Below are 19,746 nucleotides of genomic sequence, written 5' to 3' on the forward strand. Positions count from 1 at the left end.
GAAACACATTAATGCTAAAATCCACGCACCAAAACAGGGGCAGGAGGCTGGATTTTCTTCAAATCCCTGTTGGAGACATCAGACTTCCTAAGAGTGGAAGGTTACTTGGAGTGGAGAAAAAGTAATGGAAATACAGTGAACAGGTGTGCCAGAAAAGCATGAAACCTGCTGTTAAGTTCTCTGAAACTCACTACTGGCATCTCATCCACTTACAGCATTAGAAGAGTAATGGAGCACAGGGTGTAAGTGTTCATTGAGATGAGAGACTTCTGCAAATAACTGATACCATACCAAACAAGGCTACTCTAAATAGAGCTGTTACAAAATAAATGAATCAGAGCAGTCACTCAGAGGTTAAAGTTAAAACCTCTACCCTAACAGCGGGTGTACTTGCCGTGGGTCCTCAAGGCAGTTTCCTAATCCTAGGGCATTAAAAAGAAGCCACTGTGGAAATCAGAATCTCTTCCTTTGTAAATTCAATCCATGGCAGAGGGATTTCAGCTGTGATTACTGAGTTTGAAAAAAATCAACAGTACTTAGAAATGCACGAATTGCCCGTCATTGCAACTGATATGTTTCTAAGCTGTTCCATTTTGAATCAATTACCAATGAGATTCCATCCATCCCGTTGTGAATGGAGAAGGGAATGGGTAAAACAGAACAGTTAAAGTTTCCCCCCGAATTTCACTGCATGAGGAGATTTAGGATGCAGAGGTTTTAGATAAAATTCAATATGTAGTCACTACACTTCAGACACTGAGATTTTTGTGCATTAAAGTCAAAGAAACGCAGGTCATGTTGGGAAGGCTGCACGTGTGCCATTCCAAAGACCATGGCTTAGAAAACAACCCTATATCACTGCCACAAAAAGACCTCTACTAGCAGGTATGGAAAAGTCACCTTAGGAGCAGAGGAACTAATAATGACAAGCAAGGAAGGAAAAGACCTGGAAACTATAAATAACCTCTCTCTCATTCACAATTTAACAATTTCTGTTTTGGTGACAACGTGAGCAGCAAACATAAATTTCCACCTACAAAGGTTGAACATTCTCCCTAGAGCTCTTAAGCATCATCTACAGGGCAGGCAATATAATCTAGTGGTTAAGGATATTATTCTGGAGCCACACAGGGCTGAGTTTAAATTCTGGCTGGGTCACTTAAAGTATACTGGAACTGTGCAACTGTGGGTGAGCTATTTAATCTGTTAAGCCTCAATTTCCTCATTTGTAAAATAGGGAAAGAATTACCTTCCTCAAGGCCTATTGGGTAGATGCAATGAGAGAATGTGAATAAAACCATCCACACAGTACCTGGTACAGAGTGTGCTCTCAATCCATGAAAGCTACTGCTGGTTAGAGTTGTGGACACTGAGCAAAGACAATGCTTGGAAAATTGGAGAAGTATAGTAACATCTGTCTTGGAGATAAAACATAGGGCAGAGTCTAATTTGAACACTGAGACCTGGCTTCCAGAAGGAAAGTGCAGCTCTCTTTTCCTCTGGATGGTCAGGACCTCAGCACTTCTTCTTAAGGGCCCTGGGCTTCTTGAAGGAGGCTGAGGAAAGGATCTCTTCTCTGTTCCTCTTTCCTAGGGAAGCCACCTTCTCCCTCTGTTGCCAGGAAATAATATAAACAAAGTCTAGGGTGAAACAAAAATTTTAAAAAAGTAGTAAATGATCAAATCCAGGCTTCTGTTTTACAGAAGGAAGAAAACTGGGCAAACCAGGGCTGCCAAATGTGGGTTGTCCAGTCGTAAACATGGCAAAACAGAGCTGGGGTTTCTGTTGTTCCTCTAAAAAAAGACTTCCCAGATTCCTCTTCCCCGACATTCAGCTCAGTTATAGGTTTTCTTTTAATTTAGTCTCTTTCTTCTTTTATTCTTGTTGTTGTTGTCGTTTTAATTCAGCCAAGCAACACCCACTAATCCTCTACTGCAGCTTCAACTAACTGGGACAACTGGCTGATTTTTCCCAGAATCCTAGGGGTACATTGGAATATGGCTTTACAGACAAAGAATGAATCCTTCTATTTCCTATCCGGTAAAGCCTGGTTTTTTGGGGATTTCTGAGCTCCGGGAAGAAATATCAAAAACTAACCAAAGAGAAACATGCTTGCGTTATTCCACTTCCCTGCATTCAGAAAGGCCCTCCTGTCTTCTCAGAGCGGAGCTCCTGGGGAAGTTGGTAAGGCTGAGTCTCCTCAGCCCGGCTTCTGCTCACCCCCTCTTCCTACTGTATGCCAGCCAGCTACTCCCCACCCCTTCCCCAGATGCTCACTCAGGTTGGCATTTTGCCTCAGTGGAACATTCAATAGCAAGAGCTGTCAAAATTCCTTTCGTCTTTATTAGCCACAGGTACTCAAATTCTGTACTGTTTCTAACTGTAGGCTATAAACAAAGTGGGGATTCCACTTCAAGTCCCACACATTCCATTTAAAGCAGAAGAATGGGGGAGAGGGGCAATGGCTGCTATAGATTATAATTTGCAAACAATTTCTTATCCAAGCTGCTCACTAAGGTGAGTAATCGCTGTCAATTCAATTGATAGGAATAATAGGCTTTGTGCTAAATCTTTTGTTCCTGTATGTGAACTATCTCATGTAATTCTCAAGTAATCCTTTAGTGAACACATTTATTATTCCAATTTCATAGACGCAGAAACTAGGGTTAAGGGTGATTAACTAACTTGCCCAAGGTCATACAACTAGCAAGTGTTAAAACCAGGGCTCAGACACATGAAGTCTGACCCCAAGAATCTGAGCTTTTAACCACTACACTGTATAATTCATTCATTCATTGCACCAAATAGAAATGATAATAAGATAGAATATTTTGTGAGTGTTTTGATGTACATATAATTGTTATATACACATATATATGCACATATATATATATAGCACAGGGGCTGGCACAGAGTGCCTATTTAATAAGTGTTGCTGTTTCTTATCGTTGTTCTTATCGTGTTATCATTATTATAGTTTTGTTATTTATTAAGTGCTTCCTGTGTAACAGCCACTTGTCCTAGGTTCTGGAGATACAAAAACAATGAGGACAAGGTCATTGGCCTACAGTAGTTTATAGGGTTGTAGTGACAGAGGACAACTAGTAAATCCACAGGTTCCATGATTGCAGAAGTCTGCACAGGGGCTGTGCAGAATGGAGACATCAGATGATGGTGGGGAGCCATCACTGGAGTTTGAACCCACCTGCAGAAGTCTGTAAGGAAATAAAGTCCTACAGATAGAAACACTAGTAACCCTCCTAGGTGTATGCTGGGCACAGTTTTGCATCTGACCCTGCTCTCAAGTTCAGCAGCTATGAATAGAGGCCTTGAATGCTAAGCTGTCTTCTGGTCTATCTTGTTGACAAGCGTTTTGCCTGTTACTAAGTCATCCTTTTAGCATTCTCACATCTCTGCCAGATCAAGATCTCGGCTTAAGCAGACTAGACATGGAAAATAGTTACTAGTGCTTTCCATCAGGCTCAAATAGTAATGAGGGGGCAACTGATTTTTATTAGCCCACCAATTCAACTCACCAGTGATGAAGTTGCTTTTTTCAACCCTCATTTTCCAAATCCAGAGTTTTTCCAGTTATTTCTGGGAATGGCACAGAAAACGTTCAAAGCATAAATAACTTACATTTCCTTTAAATTCGCTAATGCCGTAGAACCCTTTCAACAGTGTTCACGCAAGCAACAATAGGTTACATCATACACAAGGACTGGAAATCACTGATCCAGGACTTTTGAACATGTGATATTAATATAAAAACTTTTTCAAGAACTTTACCAAAGCTTTTAATTCTAGCTCTAAAAATCTCTCTCTCTCTCTTTTATTTTTATTTTTTGGCCTTGTGTTGCTATTGCTGTTAATTTCTACAACTGCAGTAAAATTCCTTCGTGCCAACAAAGTAAGGATGGGTCAAGTGATGACCAAAGTACTTTAGGAGAAAATGTTAATATTTCAAAAAGCAAAACCAAAGTTAGGATCACAGAATCTTGTAGCTAAAGGGGCCTCAGAAGTCATTTGAGCCTTGTCTCCCTCACTTCACAAATGAGGCACTGAGGCCTCGTCAGTGGCTATAAAACAATTTTGAAACTTTTTTTCAACATTAATATGTCTGGTTTTAAAACAAATATCCCTGGTTCCAACATCAATTTCAAAGCTAGCACTAGAATCTAGGACTCCTAACTTAAGCTCCTCCAGCCCTCTTTCTACCATAAAAATATGGATATAATACAGAACATGAGGGTCTGTGTTGAAAGCTTTGCAGGAGAGTGAAGACATATATATCCACATAAGTAAGTAAAGTTTCTGATATATTTTACAATTCAGTATTCCTTTGCGAGTTTGTTTATACCTTTAATTTTTTAACTAAATCCTTCTTTCTAAATAGTACGTATAGCCCCTCCCACCCTTTGATGCCAAAAAAAAATCAAATTATTAATTAACCTTCTAAATTGAGAAAACATTTCTGAACCCAGGGAAGGCACTGCTGTGTTCACAATCTCTTGTTGGCTCAAATGTTTGCCCCTCCCCACTGTGAAAATCAGTTATTTATTTTTCAGGAGCAAGAGTGGAAGAACTAAACCACCCAAGGCACCTAGCCCCTAGGTTTACAATTCGGAGCCCTGTATCCTGGAGAGATTAAAGCTTTGGAGCAAGGATGCATCGGGACAGGACTTCCCTCCAAAGGGAAGCCATTCCCGCCGGGTTCTTAAAAGAACGCAGTTATTTCAGCTACTAGTAGTCACTTCTCACTCTGCTTTTACACTTGGTTGGTTTTTCTTTTCTTTTTTTTAATAAAAGAATTCGTTCATTGTTTGTTAATCCCCAAGAGCAGCGGGAAGGACAATCATTTGCTTTTCTTTGTCTCGGTGGGCAATGCCCGCTTTCTGGGCGTCAGCGTCCCTGCCTCTTAGGCACCCAGGGATCCTCCACGTCACGAACCCACAGGATGACTTTCCTTTTTAGCAGACTAGCTACGATATATACTGACCCTAGATTTACCCATTTGGAAATGGTTAGTGATTAAAAGTTCTTCAAGCCAGCGGATTCTTGGTTTCTAATTGCTAATGTTTGAAGTCAGTTTGATTCCTCGGAAATTTGTTCTGCCTGATGAAAGCAAAAGCTCGAACTCCCCTCAGGGCGCGAGGTGTGAGACCCTTGGGTTCCATTTGCATTTCTGGTTTGTCGGCGGGTTCCTGATTTGTTTTTGTTTTGGTCTGTTCTGTTTTTTGGGGGGGTGTCTTTCACCAAGGCCTTCCCGGTTAGCCCAGGGTCCCCACATTTCTCCAGGATGTAATTAGAGCTAAGAACAGCTGCCATCCCTCAGGGTTCCGGGTCCCGGGTTTCCAGGGTCCCGGGTTTCCAAGGCCCCGCGATAACCCCGGGCTCACGCGGCGCGGCGCGGCGAGGCGAGGCGAGGCGGTGGGGCCAGCGCGGAGCCCCAGGCGCGAGAACACGAACTCGGGCTGGCACACCGAGGCCTCGCAGCCAAGCCGCGCCTGACCCGTTCGCCGTTCCGGCCCCGCGGCGCCTCCAAGGCCGGGCCGAGGGGCCGAGGGGCCGAGGGCGGGCAGACGCGGCCACGGCCTAATTCTGACTTCTGAAGGTCACCGAAACTGCGCTGTTTTTCCAGAGATGGGTTGAAGAGAAGAGATGCAATCCCAGTTCCTTCTGCGGCGAAACGGGATCTGAAATTCTTGGAGAGGGGGAAGAATTGGACGTTTTCATCGTGCGTGGAGGAAAATTGGGGGAGGGGAAGTGAGTGGCAGGTAAGGGGGTTAACTGCTTCCCGGACCCTATCCGGAGTTTAAACTACACGCTCCCAGCTGTGGGATAGTAAAGAGAACGCAGCGGTGAGGGGATTCGGAAAATCGGTTCATCCAGTTGAGAACTAAAAGCTAAAAACTCCAAGGCTTCGGGCTAGGTCTATAATAATGACCTCTCTAATGTTCCCTTTCCAAGGGAACTCTACTCGTCATCTGTAGTGGGTGGTTTGTGTTTTTGTTTTTTAATCCTCTAAAGTGTATGGCAACATTTTGGAAACTGTCAGCTCATTTGAGCCTTGGCAACTATATTGTAGAAAATATAAGAAGACAAATAAGAGGACGTTTTTACATGCATTTCTTATGTTCTTAAATTAATTTCCCCAAATCACGATGTTTCTCTAGTTATTTCTATAAGCCATTTTTATTATTAAGATTTATCTTAGTTATTCCGTTTACTTTCTACATGGAAGAACATGAAACCACTTTTTAGAATAAAAAGTAGCATTCTGCCCATCCAAAATTAATACAAATTACAAAATTAAATGCCAAATTTAGTTAGAAAAATTTCCATTCCTCCTGTTCTTTTAAATAGCATCTGTACAGTCTCAATTTCTGGTATTTTGACTGGTGCTTTTTTTTTTTTCCTTCTTTTTTGAGACGGAGTCTTGCTCTGTCACCCAGGTTGGAGTGCAGTGGCACAATCTCGGCTTATTGCAACCTCCGCCTCCCTGGTTCAAGCGATTCTCCTGCCTCAGCCTCCCAAGTAGCTGGGATTACAGGCCCGCACCACCACACCCGGCTAAAATTTGTATTTTTAGTAGAGATGGGGTTTCACCATCTTGGCCAGGCTGGTCTTGAACTCCTGACCTCGTGATCCCCCCCGCCTCGGCCTCCCAAAGTGCTGGGGTTACAGGCATGAGCCCGGCCTTGACTGGTACTTCTGACTTTGGTCACAGTCATCAGTTTATTTACAAGTTAAATGAAAATGCCCATTACCTGGAAGTTTCAAAACTGGGATGCTTTAGAATCGTCCCATGATACCTAGGGGTGACAAAACTTTTGGCCTCCCAAATTTTATACATTCCCCATTTGTTAAACTGGCTACACACACACACACACACAATGGCAGTTTCTTGTCCCAAATTTTGTCTACATCCAATTCAGAACTGATATTTTGATGTAGATATAGTGTTCTGGTGATATTATGGTGTTCACACATAAGTTTGTGTATAAGCACATACATTTGTGAACATATGTTTTATACACTTATCTATAAAATATATAAAACACTAGCTAATATTAAAAGTATAAAATGAAAAGTAGTCATTTGCAAGGCCTGTTTTCACTTCTGGTATCAAAAGCTCATCACCAGTTTTGCAGTCAGCAAGATATCCTGCCTAAAAGTGAAGCCATTAATGGCACTGAAGAAACGTTGATTGGTCCTCACCAGTTTCTTGAATTCCCCTTTTCCCATTTCACAGCAGGTCCTCCCTACTAAATCACATTTTCCACCTCTGACACTTAGAGCAAGGGCCTCACTTAAATTAACTAATGATTATCCTCCCCCAAAGAAGTGTAAACAGGACCCTAATTTATAAATTTGCTAATTGCTGTTCCCAGTGCAGACCCCTGAGTATGTCAGTCATGCACATATAAAATTCCAGACTTACTAGAAACCAGGAAAAGCAAAGCAAAAATAAACTACACGGATGAGAAAGAGTAAGGAAAAGAGATTCCACATTCCACCAGTTCCTTAGTTTTCCCTTTTGTGAAAAGTATCTCAAAAGGTCAAAACATAAAGCTCAGATGGGAAAATCATTTAAGTATTTTCTCCTATTGAACAACTTTATCTTTTGAGAGTAAGAAAGCAATAACCAGCTGCACTCCCAGAATAATAATCGAATGGAGTCCTGTTTCCAGAAAGGAGAAAGGCATATAGCATGCCAATCTGCCCTTTATCCCTGTGGAATTTGTACAGTTCGGCCTTGCTTTAAAAAACAAAAAACAAAGGAAAAATTATAGCCACCCTGAGAAGGAATTCACAGATTTAAGAGGTAATTGTTTTTCTCCCGGGTGTGAGAAATAAAGTTCTACCAGAGTCTATAATCAGGATCTCAAAGTGATCCTCTCATCTTATAATTTTTTTGGCAATAGAACGATTGTGATGGACTGGAAATATTTCACTCAATAACAGCATTGCATACCCTAAGAGAGGACTGGATGAACACAATGTTTAGGCCTTCTAAGCCAAAATGTATTTGTCCCTTTCTCCTTGTGGCCTAATATGAGGGTTAATGACGAGGAACTCGTTACCATGTTTACACTCATGAAGCACATTATACAGATAAATGGGGAACACAAAACACAATACCCAGTATTTTTAGTTTTGGTCCCCAGTTTAGGCATTGCATGCCATTCTTCACTCCTCACATGCTGTCTATATTAAAAGATATTTTAAACAAATTTTCTTTCATAATTAAAAGATTTTTAACCATTTGAAGTCATTGGTATGGGAGGTGTCAGAAAAATGGCAGACGATTTGTGTCAGCATCATTTCAGTCTGAACTCCTGTTTAATAAATTTAATTCTCCCTTCCTCCCTGCATGAAGGTTGCCCCCATGAAATCTTCCTTCTGGGAATTTCACCTATACAAATCAAGATACCCAAAGTGGCAAGCTCAGAGCCCAAATATAGTGCTCAGCAAGAAATAACTGTTGAGTTGGGAGTAGATCTGAATTTAGAATTGCAGCGGCGGTAGACTGTGTGTGAAGTTGCCTAGGAAAGCCTTCGCTGCCCATGAGGTTTGTGCTTCCCCAGCGGGTCTCTGAGGTGCAGAGGTGGACGCCAGAGGCGGGTGAGGGGTCGCCCTGCACTTCGTGGCAGCAAAAGGAGAGACCCGCACACCCGCTTGTGATCCCTGGGTCTATCATTACTGGCTTCTGAAGCGCGGGAACCTAGGGTGGGAAGGGACCTTTGGAGATGCAAACCATAGCACATTTTACCTTCCTCCCTGTCACGTCCAAACTCTACATCTGGGTTTTCCCATTCTCTGAACTTCCCATTGCCCTAGTGCAGTTTGCCGTGGTCATTTCTTTGGGTGGGAACAGGTTACAATTACTTCCCTTTGCCTACTGGTTTCTATTGTGCCACCGCGCCGGGGCCGGAGTTTTACATAGAATGTCTTCATAACCATCCCCCCTGCCCGGGAACCCAGCCCCGCGCACCCAAAGGGCGTCTAATTTAGTAAGATCCGATCAGTGCGCAGAAAAAGGCCCTTGGCGGTCATCCCCTCAGCGAACAATAATCCTCACTGGCCCATGACAAACTCGGACCTTAGATCCCTCTCGCTTCCCTTCACACAAGGTCACTTACCAAAAGGGTGACCTCCGTGGAAGACCGTTTTAACCTGACAAGCGAGTGCCTTGCGTAAGTCCACCAGGCCTCACCCTTGACTCCTCGGAGCCAGGCACCTCCAGGCCAGCACCAGTGCAGGGGCGTGCACGGCAGAGACAAACCAAGGTTCCTTGTCCCTGGACTCAACCCCAGCAGACCCTCCGGCATCTCACTCTACGCATTCGCCGAACACCCTGTCCCTGCGGTCTGAGCTCCGGCCTGTGCCCTGGCTGGCGCTTGCCCCGCGCAAACACAAACACATTCTCCCCCGCTGGCTTGAACTCATCACTTTTTATTCGTTACTTAAACGTCAGTAAAGAGTCACTTCCTCCGTGTTCACCCTGTTTCCCTATTGGGGGTTGGAGGTTGGTGGAGAGGTGATGTCAGAATTAAAATCTCTGAGTTTTATTTTGAGCAAACAAACCATAAACTGGCAGATTAATTCATGTGACCACTTGATCTAGATAACTCCAAAGAAGAAAGTGCCCTGGGGCGGCCGCGCTTTCTGCACGGGCTTTTCCTGTCTCATTTCACTAGCAGTTGAGCTGACGGGTGCGTGCGAGAATGCGAGACCTGCCACGTGTGCACGTGTACGCGGAGTGTCGATCTGCCTGCGTGTCCTTGGGTGTGCCTGTCTAGGTGCCCACCCGCGCGCGCCACCACCTCCCCAGGCCTCTGGAACGCAGCTGCTGCGTGGCCCGGCCCGAAGTTTCTGGAGGAGGAAATCCCTCCACAGAAGGTTTACATTATTTCGCTCCGCGGGAGACCCGGCTTCCGCAGCACTTAGCAGAAGATTTTGGCGGGAAAGGCCCAAGCCCTAGCTGAGGACTCCGGGTGGAGCAGGGGCTGAGGTCCGAGCGCAGATGGCGCCGCCGAGCGCCTGAAATATACTTGCAAGGCCGCAGCAATATACTTGCAAGGCCGCAGCCGGAGCAGCTGTTCCAGCCGATCCTAGCTCGAAAGTTCGTCTGTTGCTCTGGGAGAGGGCGGGGGCGAGCAGGCTCGAGAGCCAGGCTCCTCCGAGGCTGGTCTTGAGGCACTCCTAGTGGCTTCTCCAAAAGACTGAGAGTGCCGGCGTAGGTATGACAGTGAGGGTACCTCACAGACCCTTCTCCAAAGTCTGGCGGGCCTTGGGGTTTTTCGGGGCCACCAGGCTCGGTGGAATTTTTGAAACGCTTTCGAAATACATAGTTTCCTCTGTGGAGTGAGTGCCTACAACGCGCAGGCCGGACTGATCCCCCGTTGCTGCAGGTTGGTGCCCCAGGCTGCGGGTGCTCGGGCGCCAACTAAAGCCAGCTCTGTCCAGACGCGGAAAGAAAAATGGGCTGTGAAAACGCAAAAGGCCTCGTCTTTGAATGAAAGTTAAACATTAAAATCTGACCCTAGAGTTGTCTAAAGATCGCGGAATTTCGAAGCTCCGGCAGAGCGGACTAAAAAACGGTGCTATGAGAGATGGTGAGAATACTCTAGGCATGAACGTGTGCGTGTGTGTTTGTGTGTGTGTGTTTCATTCTTCCCCCAAAACAATTTTTTGTTTTTTTCCTATTCCCGGTTTGTTATCGGCCTAGGGCGGGAGAACCACGCAGCGGCTTCTGGGCCCTAAGGAGAAAAGAGTCACCCGGGAAGAGACGCTGCCCTGGGCACAATAGGGTCGCCTGCGCTACTCCTCCATACACATATCTTTAAATGTGTCCCTGTGTGTGTTCGTTAGGGTGCTATATTACAGAAAAAGAAAGGCCTAAAAACACCCCCAGCCCTGGACGCGCCTTTCGCTACCGCCTGAGTCTGGAGCCGACAGCTCCACCTCTTCTGCTCCCTGGACCGCCGCGTCTCCACGCCACGGCGCCCTTTTTACTGAAAGATCTTTTCTCATCCTATCAGCAAATCGTTAAGAAAGGCTTAGCCATTGCGGGGGCTCCAACTTAAGGATTCCCCCGGCCCACTAAAAGGCTAGGCCCGGCCTGTAGCCCAGCTCCGCAGAAAGCCAGAGGGTGCTGGACTTTCAGCTTCTTCCTCCTAGACACTTGCCCCACAAATATATTTCGTTTTCTCTAATCCAAATACCCATCTTTTTCTTTTTTAAAAAAATGATAACTTAATGGGAAATGACCAACCGAACTCTGTTACATAAAGTTAGTTCTGTTAGATCTTCCACCCCACCCCCATCCCGCGGGAGCGAGTAAATAGAATTCATGAGCTTAGCTCCCCAGGTTCACGCTCTGGAATGGTTTCTTTTTGCCTCATTCCCTAAGTTTTCTCTCTTCTGCCTCCTGAATGGAGCTCAGGCTGAGGAGAACGGCAGAAAGAGCAAACCCTGATCTGAATCTCTAATTATGACCCCATATATTGCCCATTTGAACATAAGGCCCTAGACGGGCTCCGTGCGAACTGGGGCCTCCCGAGAGAAAACTTCCCCGGGACAGGACGTCTGCCACGCGCAGCTAAACAACTTCTGTTTTTTCCGCCGTGGGGAAAATAAAAGAACCTTACAAATTCTAAGGCGTCATAACCCCTGCAAGAACTTCTAACTGTATGAAGGCCCACGCGAGATTTTGACAATAGATAAATAAGCTGAGGAAACAGGGTCTGGCCAGCGAAGGGAAACACACAGTAGCCCTGGGTCCCTTTCTGGAATGCCCACGCAGGGGTCCGCGTGGACAAGCACTTGCATTCAAATACAGGAAAAGGCTTGGACGGTCGAAATAAATCTCCTTTTAATTTTCTTTTCATCGACTAGTAAAAATAATTCCCCAGCACTAAACTGAAATACCGTAACGGGCCACAAAAACACGGAGAATTCATAAAACTCTATCTCTGCAGGTCACCCGCTAATCGCATTATTATTAGCCTCGGGAGCATGGAAATTGAACTGTCACTGCCTAAAGAGAAAATGTAAGCGACAGCTGTCCCTCCTCTGAGTTGGACAGCTTTGTGGCTGAGATCCCCAAGCTCCTGAGCCCCAGACTGTCTCTATCCCAGTGCAGGCCGCTGCCCCCTCCCCGGGCTTGTCAGCGTGCGAAGCGGGGTCTACTCCCCAGCTCTGGCTGTTCAGCAGGAGCACCTTCCAGCATGGTTTTAGAAGTCCGGGCTGGAAAGCTTCTGAAAACGCTAAACCAATTTGCGAGCGTTGTATGTGCGCGCGCGCACACTCAAGATTCTTCCGACAACAGCTGTTCCCCCGGGCTGTTTTTGCACAGTTGAAATCTTGGCACTTAACACAAAACGTTAAAGTTGGCTTCTCCCCTCCTACGGTTCTGTTAAAATACAGACATGACATCCCCCCTGCTTTTTACATGTTCCGTGCACATAATATATACGGGTTACTGTAGGATCTGAGACACAAATCAATCGTACCCACACCCTAAATACACAGAGATGTGGGCCCTGAAGAGTGACGCAAGGAGTAAGGGGTCTAACATCCATTCTTGTTTCCGTAAACGCCAAAGGAGTAGAAATATAATTATGTTCCACCATCGAAAAGTTGGTGGGAGAAAGGCAAGGACGAGGTTGAAGGCTAAATGAGACCAACTGGTCATTCCTCGAGACTGAGGTATTGGATTTGAGAACGCCGCGCCAGTCCTCCCGAGTTCTCAGAATTGAGTCCTAGATCTCGGCTCCCGCCGTTGCCTTCGGCCCGCGCCCCTCCCAACCCTAGGGACCGGCAGCCCTTCACCCACGGACACCCAGAAAGCTGCGCTCTCCACCCAAAAGAAAAAGAAATGCAAACAAACAGGACTCCTTGCTTAGGCTGGCGACGAAAATGCAAGGCTCAGTCCAGCCCCCAAAATTGGTTCCGGTGAATTTAGGGAGGCTCAGGGCATTTGCGCGAAGAAACAGAAACCTATGTTGGGGCAAGGCAGGGCGTCAATGGCAGGGCCTAGCTCCTCACCCGCGACCGGCGACTGGCCCTTCGGCGTCCCCTCTCCGCCCGCCTCCCGCGGTCGGCTGCGACGCACTCACCCGGGTGAGGCTCCAGGCCGTGTGCCGCCGCGTCCTCCGTGTCTCCGAGTGGGCCCGCGGGGCTCAGCGCCTCCATGGACAGGTCCAGCCCCTTCTCCTCCCAGTCTCGCAGTTTCCGTTTTTTATTTGAGCCGATCAAGGCTTCAACGGAGAAGGCATGTGCTCGCGAGCTCAGGGCGACTGCAGATCTTCTCCTTTCACTCATTTTAGCCGCCCACACCCCTGCCTCCGCTTGCCCCCGCTACCGAGGGAGCAGCCGGCGCCCTCAAGCTCGGAGCGCCCACCGGGCCCGGCCCGGGAGAGGCGGAGGCGCGGCGGACGAGGCTGAGACGGCGACTCGCGGGTCTCTCCACCCTCCCCCTGCGTCCTCCTCCGCCCTCCTCTGCCAGATCCGACCTGCGCCCCTACGCTGGCCCAGCTGCTAGGAACTAGCGCCCCGAGCGCCGCCCGCTCGCTGCATGAGCGCCCGAGTCCTGCTTCCCACCCACCGGGGCAGGCGCTCACAGGCTGTGTCCACTGAACTTCATCTTGTTTTTGTTATTATTATTATTCTCTCTCTCTCCTCTCTCTCTCTCCCCTCCCTCTCTTTTTCTCTCCTCCCTCTCTCTCTCTCTTCTTCTCTGCCTTCCCGTCCTCCCTGTGATCCAAACTTCTGGGAAACTTTTTTTTCCGCTAAATTCCTCCCTTCCCGAGGAACAGGGGCAGGCGGTGCGCTCCTGTCCGAGGGGTGAGGGAGAGGGAGGGGGAGGAAGAAAAAGACTGAGGGGGAAAAAAGCCAGCCCCCAACCAATAGCGAGGAGGGAACAAGAGAAACCCCGAGAGCGCGAACCAATGAGAGGAAGGGAGAGACTGAGGCCCGGGCCAAGGCGCAGCGCCAGTCGTCCCCTGGATGCTCCTGGGCCAACTTTAACCCCTGGCTTTCCGGTTTCCCCATGGGTTACTCCAAGAGGGAGGTAGGACAGTTGAAAGTCGAGGTCTGATCTGCGCCTTTACAAACTCCTGCAAATCCCAAATCCATACGTTTTTCTTCCAGATCTGCTGGTCTCATAGACGCTGCAAGTCCAGAGTCACTTTGGTTGCAGATCTGGAATTTTGGGGCTCTGACAAAATGTTAACCTGTCCAAAACGCCAGAAAACGATTCTGATAATTTCGCGTCAGCCCCAGGTGCTTTAGAATATTCTGGTTCCTCCTGGATTTCGCCACACAGGTTTTAATGTTCCTACTGAACGTTTTCTAAGGAAATCTGGGTAAGGCAAAAGGAAACAAACAAACAAACAAACAGAAAGCCCTGTTACTAACCAGGGTCTTGTAACTGAAAATTCAAAGACCGCTTCCTCCTTCCAGCTCTACCTGGTGGAAAAGGAGACACAGGCGCCTTGAGAGCAAGGGGCGGGCGGCGGAGCGCGGGGTTTAGGGCGAGCTCCTCAGGCGTATTCCAGCTGGGTCCCCTCACGCCGCAAATAAATACTCTCTTTCCCTACGGCCCGAACGCTGGGCTGCGCTTCGCCTGTTCCGGGCTCTTGTTGCAGAGAACCTATGGAGAGGTGACAGGCAAGAACAGCTAGGAACTTTAACAGAAGAGAAGGAGCTTTTTCAAAATTCCCTGCAAATCCCGTTACCTCAAGACCATGGCTTTCCCGGCCAGCTGATCTCCCCCCTGGCCGCCCCCTGCCTTTTGCGATCTCCAAGGACTGCATTCAACATGGATTTCTAAGGAACTAAAAAATCCAACGCTCCTGGCCATTCTTAATTCCCACACCCCTTCCCAAGTTACGCCACCGGTCGAGGACGGCAGGAGACCCCCGAGTGCAGAGAAAGCTCAAACCGGCGGCGAAGTCGGTCCTAGCCAAGCTGAAAAAACGTCTCGGATTTCGCGGACAGCGGCCTAGACACAGCCCGATCTTCCAGTCCTAGTGCCCTGGTCGAGACGGTTCTATCCTTTTGCAAAGAAGCCGGAAAGAGCTGGGTCCCGGGGGCGGGGGACAGACTGAGAGGCCAAGCAGGCCAGTCGTGACGACAGCCAGGCCCTTAGAAGTCTCCAAACCTTAAAGTTTAGGTTAGGGGGCCCACAGCCTGTTAAGATTTCTTGTTGTTGTTTTCGCGAGGCCCGGGAGAATCAGCTCTCCCACCTTGCGGCAAGAAAAGATGACTTGTCAGGCCTCTGAAACGCCGAATTCTCTGCCGGACTGCGGAGGGGCCCAGGGAAATCTAGTCTTTATTATTACAGTTGGAAGTGCTCCGGTGCTGAAGACAACCACAGTGTTGTGAATTCACCTTGGGCCTCTTTGGACAAGAGGCTACTTTTGCCCCCTTCCTTCACCCCCGCCCCAAATTAGGATCCAACCAGGATGTCAGGAAGCTAGCATCCCAGGCGAATGCAAAAAGAACAATGGAAAAGCCACCGTATGAGTGTGATTCAGCCAAGCCTGACCTCCCCGGAGCCTGTGTCTCAGGCTTGGAGGTCGCCAGGGAGCACGAACATGAACTCTGGGGAGCTGGAAGCAGGGTGCTGGTCCCCGCCTCCTGCAGCTCTGCCCAGAGGACTTGGGGAGCCCGGATGGAGAGGCGCAGGATCTCCCACTTCAGTCACCATTTGGCGTTGCTTCCAGGAGTCGTCGCTGAAAGTCAGCGCGCATTCACTGCTACCGGGCTTCAGCAGAGAAGCTGGAGACAAGGCAGATGGGAACCCGCAATTTCCTTCCCCAGCGGTTGGGGCTTCTCTCTCACCTCCCAACTCTGGTGTCGCCCGGCGTTTTCCGCCTGCGGCTGAAGCCTGCCCCTACCAAGCTTGGTGGGGTAGCAATGGGGCCGGCCTCTAGACTTTCCCAGCTCTTTTCTTATCCCCATAGCCGGTATCTCCCGTCTCTCTCTGGCAGCCTTTTGCCTTTCACAGTCTCTCACAGGCCTGGTTTGGACTGAGAAGCGGGTACACCATATGCCTCACCCTCCCTGAGACCATGGAATTTTCTCAAAAAGGAGGACTTAGCCTGGGCAACATGGAGAAACCCCATTTCTACAAAAAATACAAAAATTAGCCAGGTGTGGTGGTGTGGGCCTGTAGTTCCAGCTACTCAGGAGGCTGACAGGGGAGGATCACCTGAGCCCAGGAGGTCCAGGCTGAAGTGAGCCGAGATTGCACCACTACACTCCAGACTGGGTGACAGAGTGAGAACCTGTCTCAAAAATAGAAAAAAAGGAAAAAAAAAAAAAGGAGAACTTTTTGGTTATCCAGGAACGTAATTGCAAGTCCAGAGGCCTGATTGTTCCTGTGTGTCCAAAGATGCAGCATCTGAGAGGCATACATAGAGGAATGAGCAATGGTTTCAACAGCATGCATCTGCATCCTCTCCGAAGCTTGCACTCCGCAGAGTCAGGAGTCAGCCAGAAGAGTTTCCACACCCCTCCTTCAGATTGCACATAGGCTGCTCCCACCCCCATTCCACCGACACACATATCCTGGAATTGTAGGTTAGGCCACTAAAACCAATCGAACCCAAATGAAAGCAGGCTGGTTTTTAACAGTCTTGAAAATAAGGGGTTTCCTCTAAGTAAATGGGAGGAGCAGTGAAAACTCCCGTGACTCCATAGGAGTTAATATAAGGTTTTTCCCAGAGAAGCATGCACTCCTTGGTGGGTGACTCTGCTGATGGGAAGGAAAATCTGGAGAAAGAGTAAGCAGGATGGCTTAATATGTGTGCTTAGGTGTACACTGGTGTGCAGTTGAGGGAGGCTTTGGGAGATTACATGTAAGAATCTGCAAGTGTGATACAAATTTTCCTTCTACTGATTATATCAACGGGCTTTAAAATCTCTCCTTATTACCCCAGTTTATCTCTCTTTTAACCTTTATGGGTAAGGGTGGGGTCCACAGTTTATGAGGCTAATTCCCTAGGCACTACCTAGGTTTCCCTGCTACAGGCTTCATCTTTTCGCCCTGAGTGGATCCTACAGGCGATCCACCCTGAAATGACTCCATTTCAGGGCTGTTTTCGGCCTGAAACTGATTGACAAAGACCAAGCAAGATGTCTGCCTCCCACTTACCCCCTGCAGGTCCCCCAAAAGGAAGCGAAGGTTATTGGATACCTGGGAAGTCTGAGGAGCCCTGGAGTTTCACAGGCTACCTGCAGGGGCTTACAGAGGGGTGGAGGTCCAGGCCTAGTCTTGGAAGGGGAAAAATTAGAAAGAGAAAGGCAATACAGTAACTGTTCACCTACAACTGACCAGGTCCAGATATTTTGATTTTTCAAAGGAAGAGCAGAGTCATGCGACAACAGATCAGAGTCATAAACACAAATAGGCATTCCAAGAAACGGAGCGCCCACATCCTCCACATACCTGTCTTTTCCTCCCATTACCCCACACTGAATAGCACCTTAAATAACACCACTGCTAATGCCTCAATACCAAGGTGAACCACCAGCCGGCTTTGATTTCAGAGTTTTGAGTAAGTAATTGAAAACAAAGTTAAAAATAGTTGGCCAGCGGGACATATTAGGCTGCCCTTAAACATGTGGGTAGGACACCCTGTGGGGGTGAGAGAATTACAATGAATTCGCCCATCAAGGTAGATATAAAACATTATGAGGCGTCTATGGGGTGGGAAGAAACCATCTAGACTGCAAGGCGAGCTGGAGCCTAGTGACCAGGTCTGGTTCACCTCCAAACTGTGTGACCTTCGGCAAGTCGATTAATGGCCCATGCCTCAGTTTCCTTATCCTCAGAGTGAAAGGGTTCTTAAAATTTTACAACCAAGCAAAGCAGGCAAGGTCATCGACCCTGGGGCTGGACAGATCTGAGATTTTATTATTGCTGTGATCGAATCTTCTGGGAATGTGAGGTCAACGATTCCACTTTTCACATGTTTTCCCAAATTGGTGCCCCCAAAGCAAAACAAAGCAAAACAATACAAAACAAAACAAAAAACACAGGAGCATGAAATGGGACAGCATAACTGATCTGGAACCCTCGGGCGTGGTGAGATGGGGAGAGGGAGTGGATTTCTGGAAACGCCCGCCCAAGGCCAGTTCCGCGGAGGCAGCGTGGGTCCACTCTTGCGGGCCGCACCCCCAGTCGCTCCTTTAAGTCGCAGAGAGCTGCGGGACCCTCATAAGTCGTTAACTATTCAACCACCCCCTCACACTTTTTAAAAATAAAAGTCCATGGGGGTGAAAGGTCTTTAATGATGTTTTTTTGTTTTCACGAAATAAAATCTTTTATTTTTATTTTAAACCAGCAGCGTGCCCATCCCTTGGTCCTTCCAGATGTTTGCAATAAAATCGCAGGTTTTGCCTTTGGGACTGGAAATAAAATTTAACGGCCTTCACCCTGTAATTATTCTCTTAGCTTGCCCTTCATAAATTTATCTGCTTTCTATCGGCATTGGGGCAAGAGGAGAGCGAAAAGGGGGGGAAAGCCCCGATTTTATATTTGTGACTATAAAAAAGCGCCACCCGGTTTCCTCGCCTTCGGCCGCCGCGGTGTGGCCGGCAGAGCCGGGGCCGGCGGGCCGCAAAATTGCGCTATTGTTCGCTGACTTCGGTCTGCGCAGGAGCAGGGCCCCTCCACAAAGGGAGCCTTGTGTGGCCAGGCCGGAGCGGCCGCGCCCAAGAGGTGAGGAAATCCTGTTACCCCAGGCCCAGCTTCTCTTTCCCCGCGGCGTTTCGTGCAACGCCGCAGCCCGACCTTCGACTGCAGGGTGCGCCCGCGGTGCCAGGCGCCAGCTCCAGTCCTGCCTGCCTTCGCAGGATGCAGGATGCGTAACTTCGAGCCTGAGCTGAGCCCACTGAGCATAAGGGAGGAGCCTGCCTCAGGTTACCAAGGCGGAAAGACAGGCCTTGGGTGCGAGGTGAAGGGGCTTCGTGGGAAGCCCTCCAGCCCCTCTCCTTTGCCTTGCTTCCGCAATGCTGGAAGGTAACATTCTGCACTCTCAGGAGTTCGGGATTGCTTAGCAGCACCATAAAACCCAATCCAAAGTTGGAGAGTTTTGAGGCCCCAACGTGCACCCCGAAAAAAATACGGGTACATCAGCAACTACCATATACTTTTTATAGGAAGCTAAGTACAAGCGTCATGCACGTATCATGTGTGACTACACAAAGCCATATGTTTATCCGGCAGCACGCATAAGCATGCATACACTTCGTACACCCACACGCGTTGTATCCATGTACCTTTCTAGAATCAAACAAGAATGTGGAAACAACACATACGTGGGTACACAGCGTCACACACAGGCATGTGAGGAAACATCCTGGCCCCACTCAATTGCCCCCAAGGTCTGCAGAAATCAACACGCATCCTTCCTGCTGCATCTCTTGTCCCCAATCCATAACTCTCCCGGGATCTCCCTGGCTTCTTGAAGCTTAATCCATGTGGCTGTCCGGTAGCCTCCTCTCCTTTATCTGCAAGGGATTGCCTGAATGGTCAAGGTCTCTGAAGCAACAAAAGAAATGAAACATGAGGAGTATCCAGCTTCCAGCCCTCGCTACTCCGGAGAGCCACCCAGTTCTTGGCGGAGACTAGGACTTTTTCCAAAGCCCCAAGATCCTCAGCAGGGACTGACAGACAGGACAGTGAGAAATGGTGGGGCCAAGTGGGAGCAGCAGGGCTTTGTCTTG

General features: G+C 48.1%; 1 protein-coding gene across 3 annotated transcripts in view; it reads right to left on the bottom strand.

The window, feature by feature from the left end:
* Positions 1–15,073, bottom strand: part of TBX15 (T-box transcription factor 15) — a 106,815-nt gene extending 91,742 nt beyond the window's left edge. For 2 of the 3 annotated variants that reach the window (XM_004026437.5, XM_063695932.1), the window contains exons 1-2: positions 14,954–15,073; positions 13,128–14,662 (exon numbers count right to left, since the gene is read on the bottom strand). In XM_004026437.5, coding sequence (XP_004026486.2) covers positions 13,128–13,332 — 205 coding nt within the window. In that variant the 5' untranslated portion in view covers positions 13,333–14,662; positions 14,954–15,073. The remainder of the gene's footprint in view (positions 1–13,127; positions 14,663–14,953) is intronic. The other variant, XM_063695936.1, reaches the window with a different exon arrangement.
* Positions 15,074–19,746: the final 4,673 nt, after the last annotated feature.

The sequence above is a fragment of the Gorilla gorilla genome, chromosome 1, assembly GCF_029281585.2.
Source record: "Gorilla gorilla gorilla isolate KB3781 chromosome 1, NHGRI_mGorGor1-v2.1_pri, whole genome shotgun sequence".
In the NCBI taxonomy this organism is placed as follows: Eukaryota; Metazoa; Chordata; class Mammalia; order Primates; family Hominidae; genus Gorilla; species Gorilla gorilla.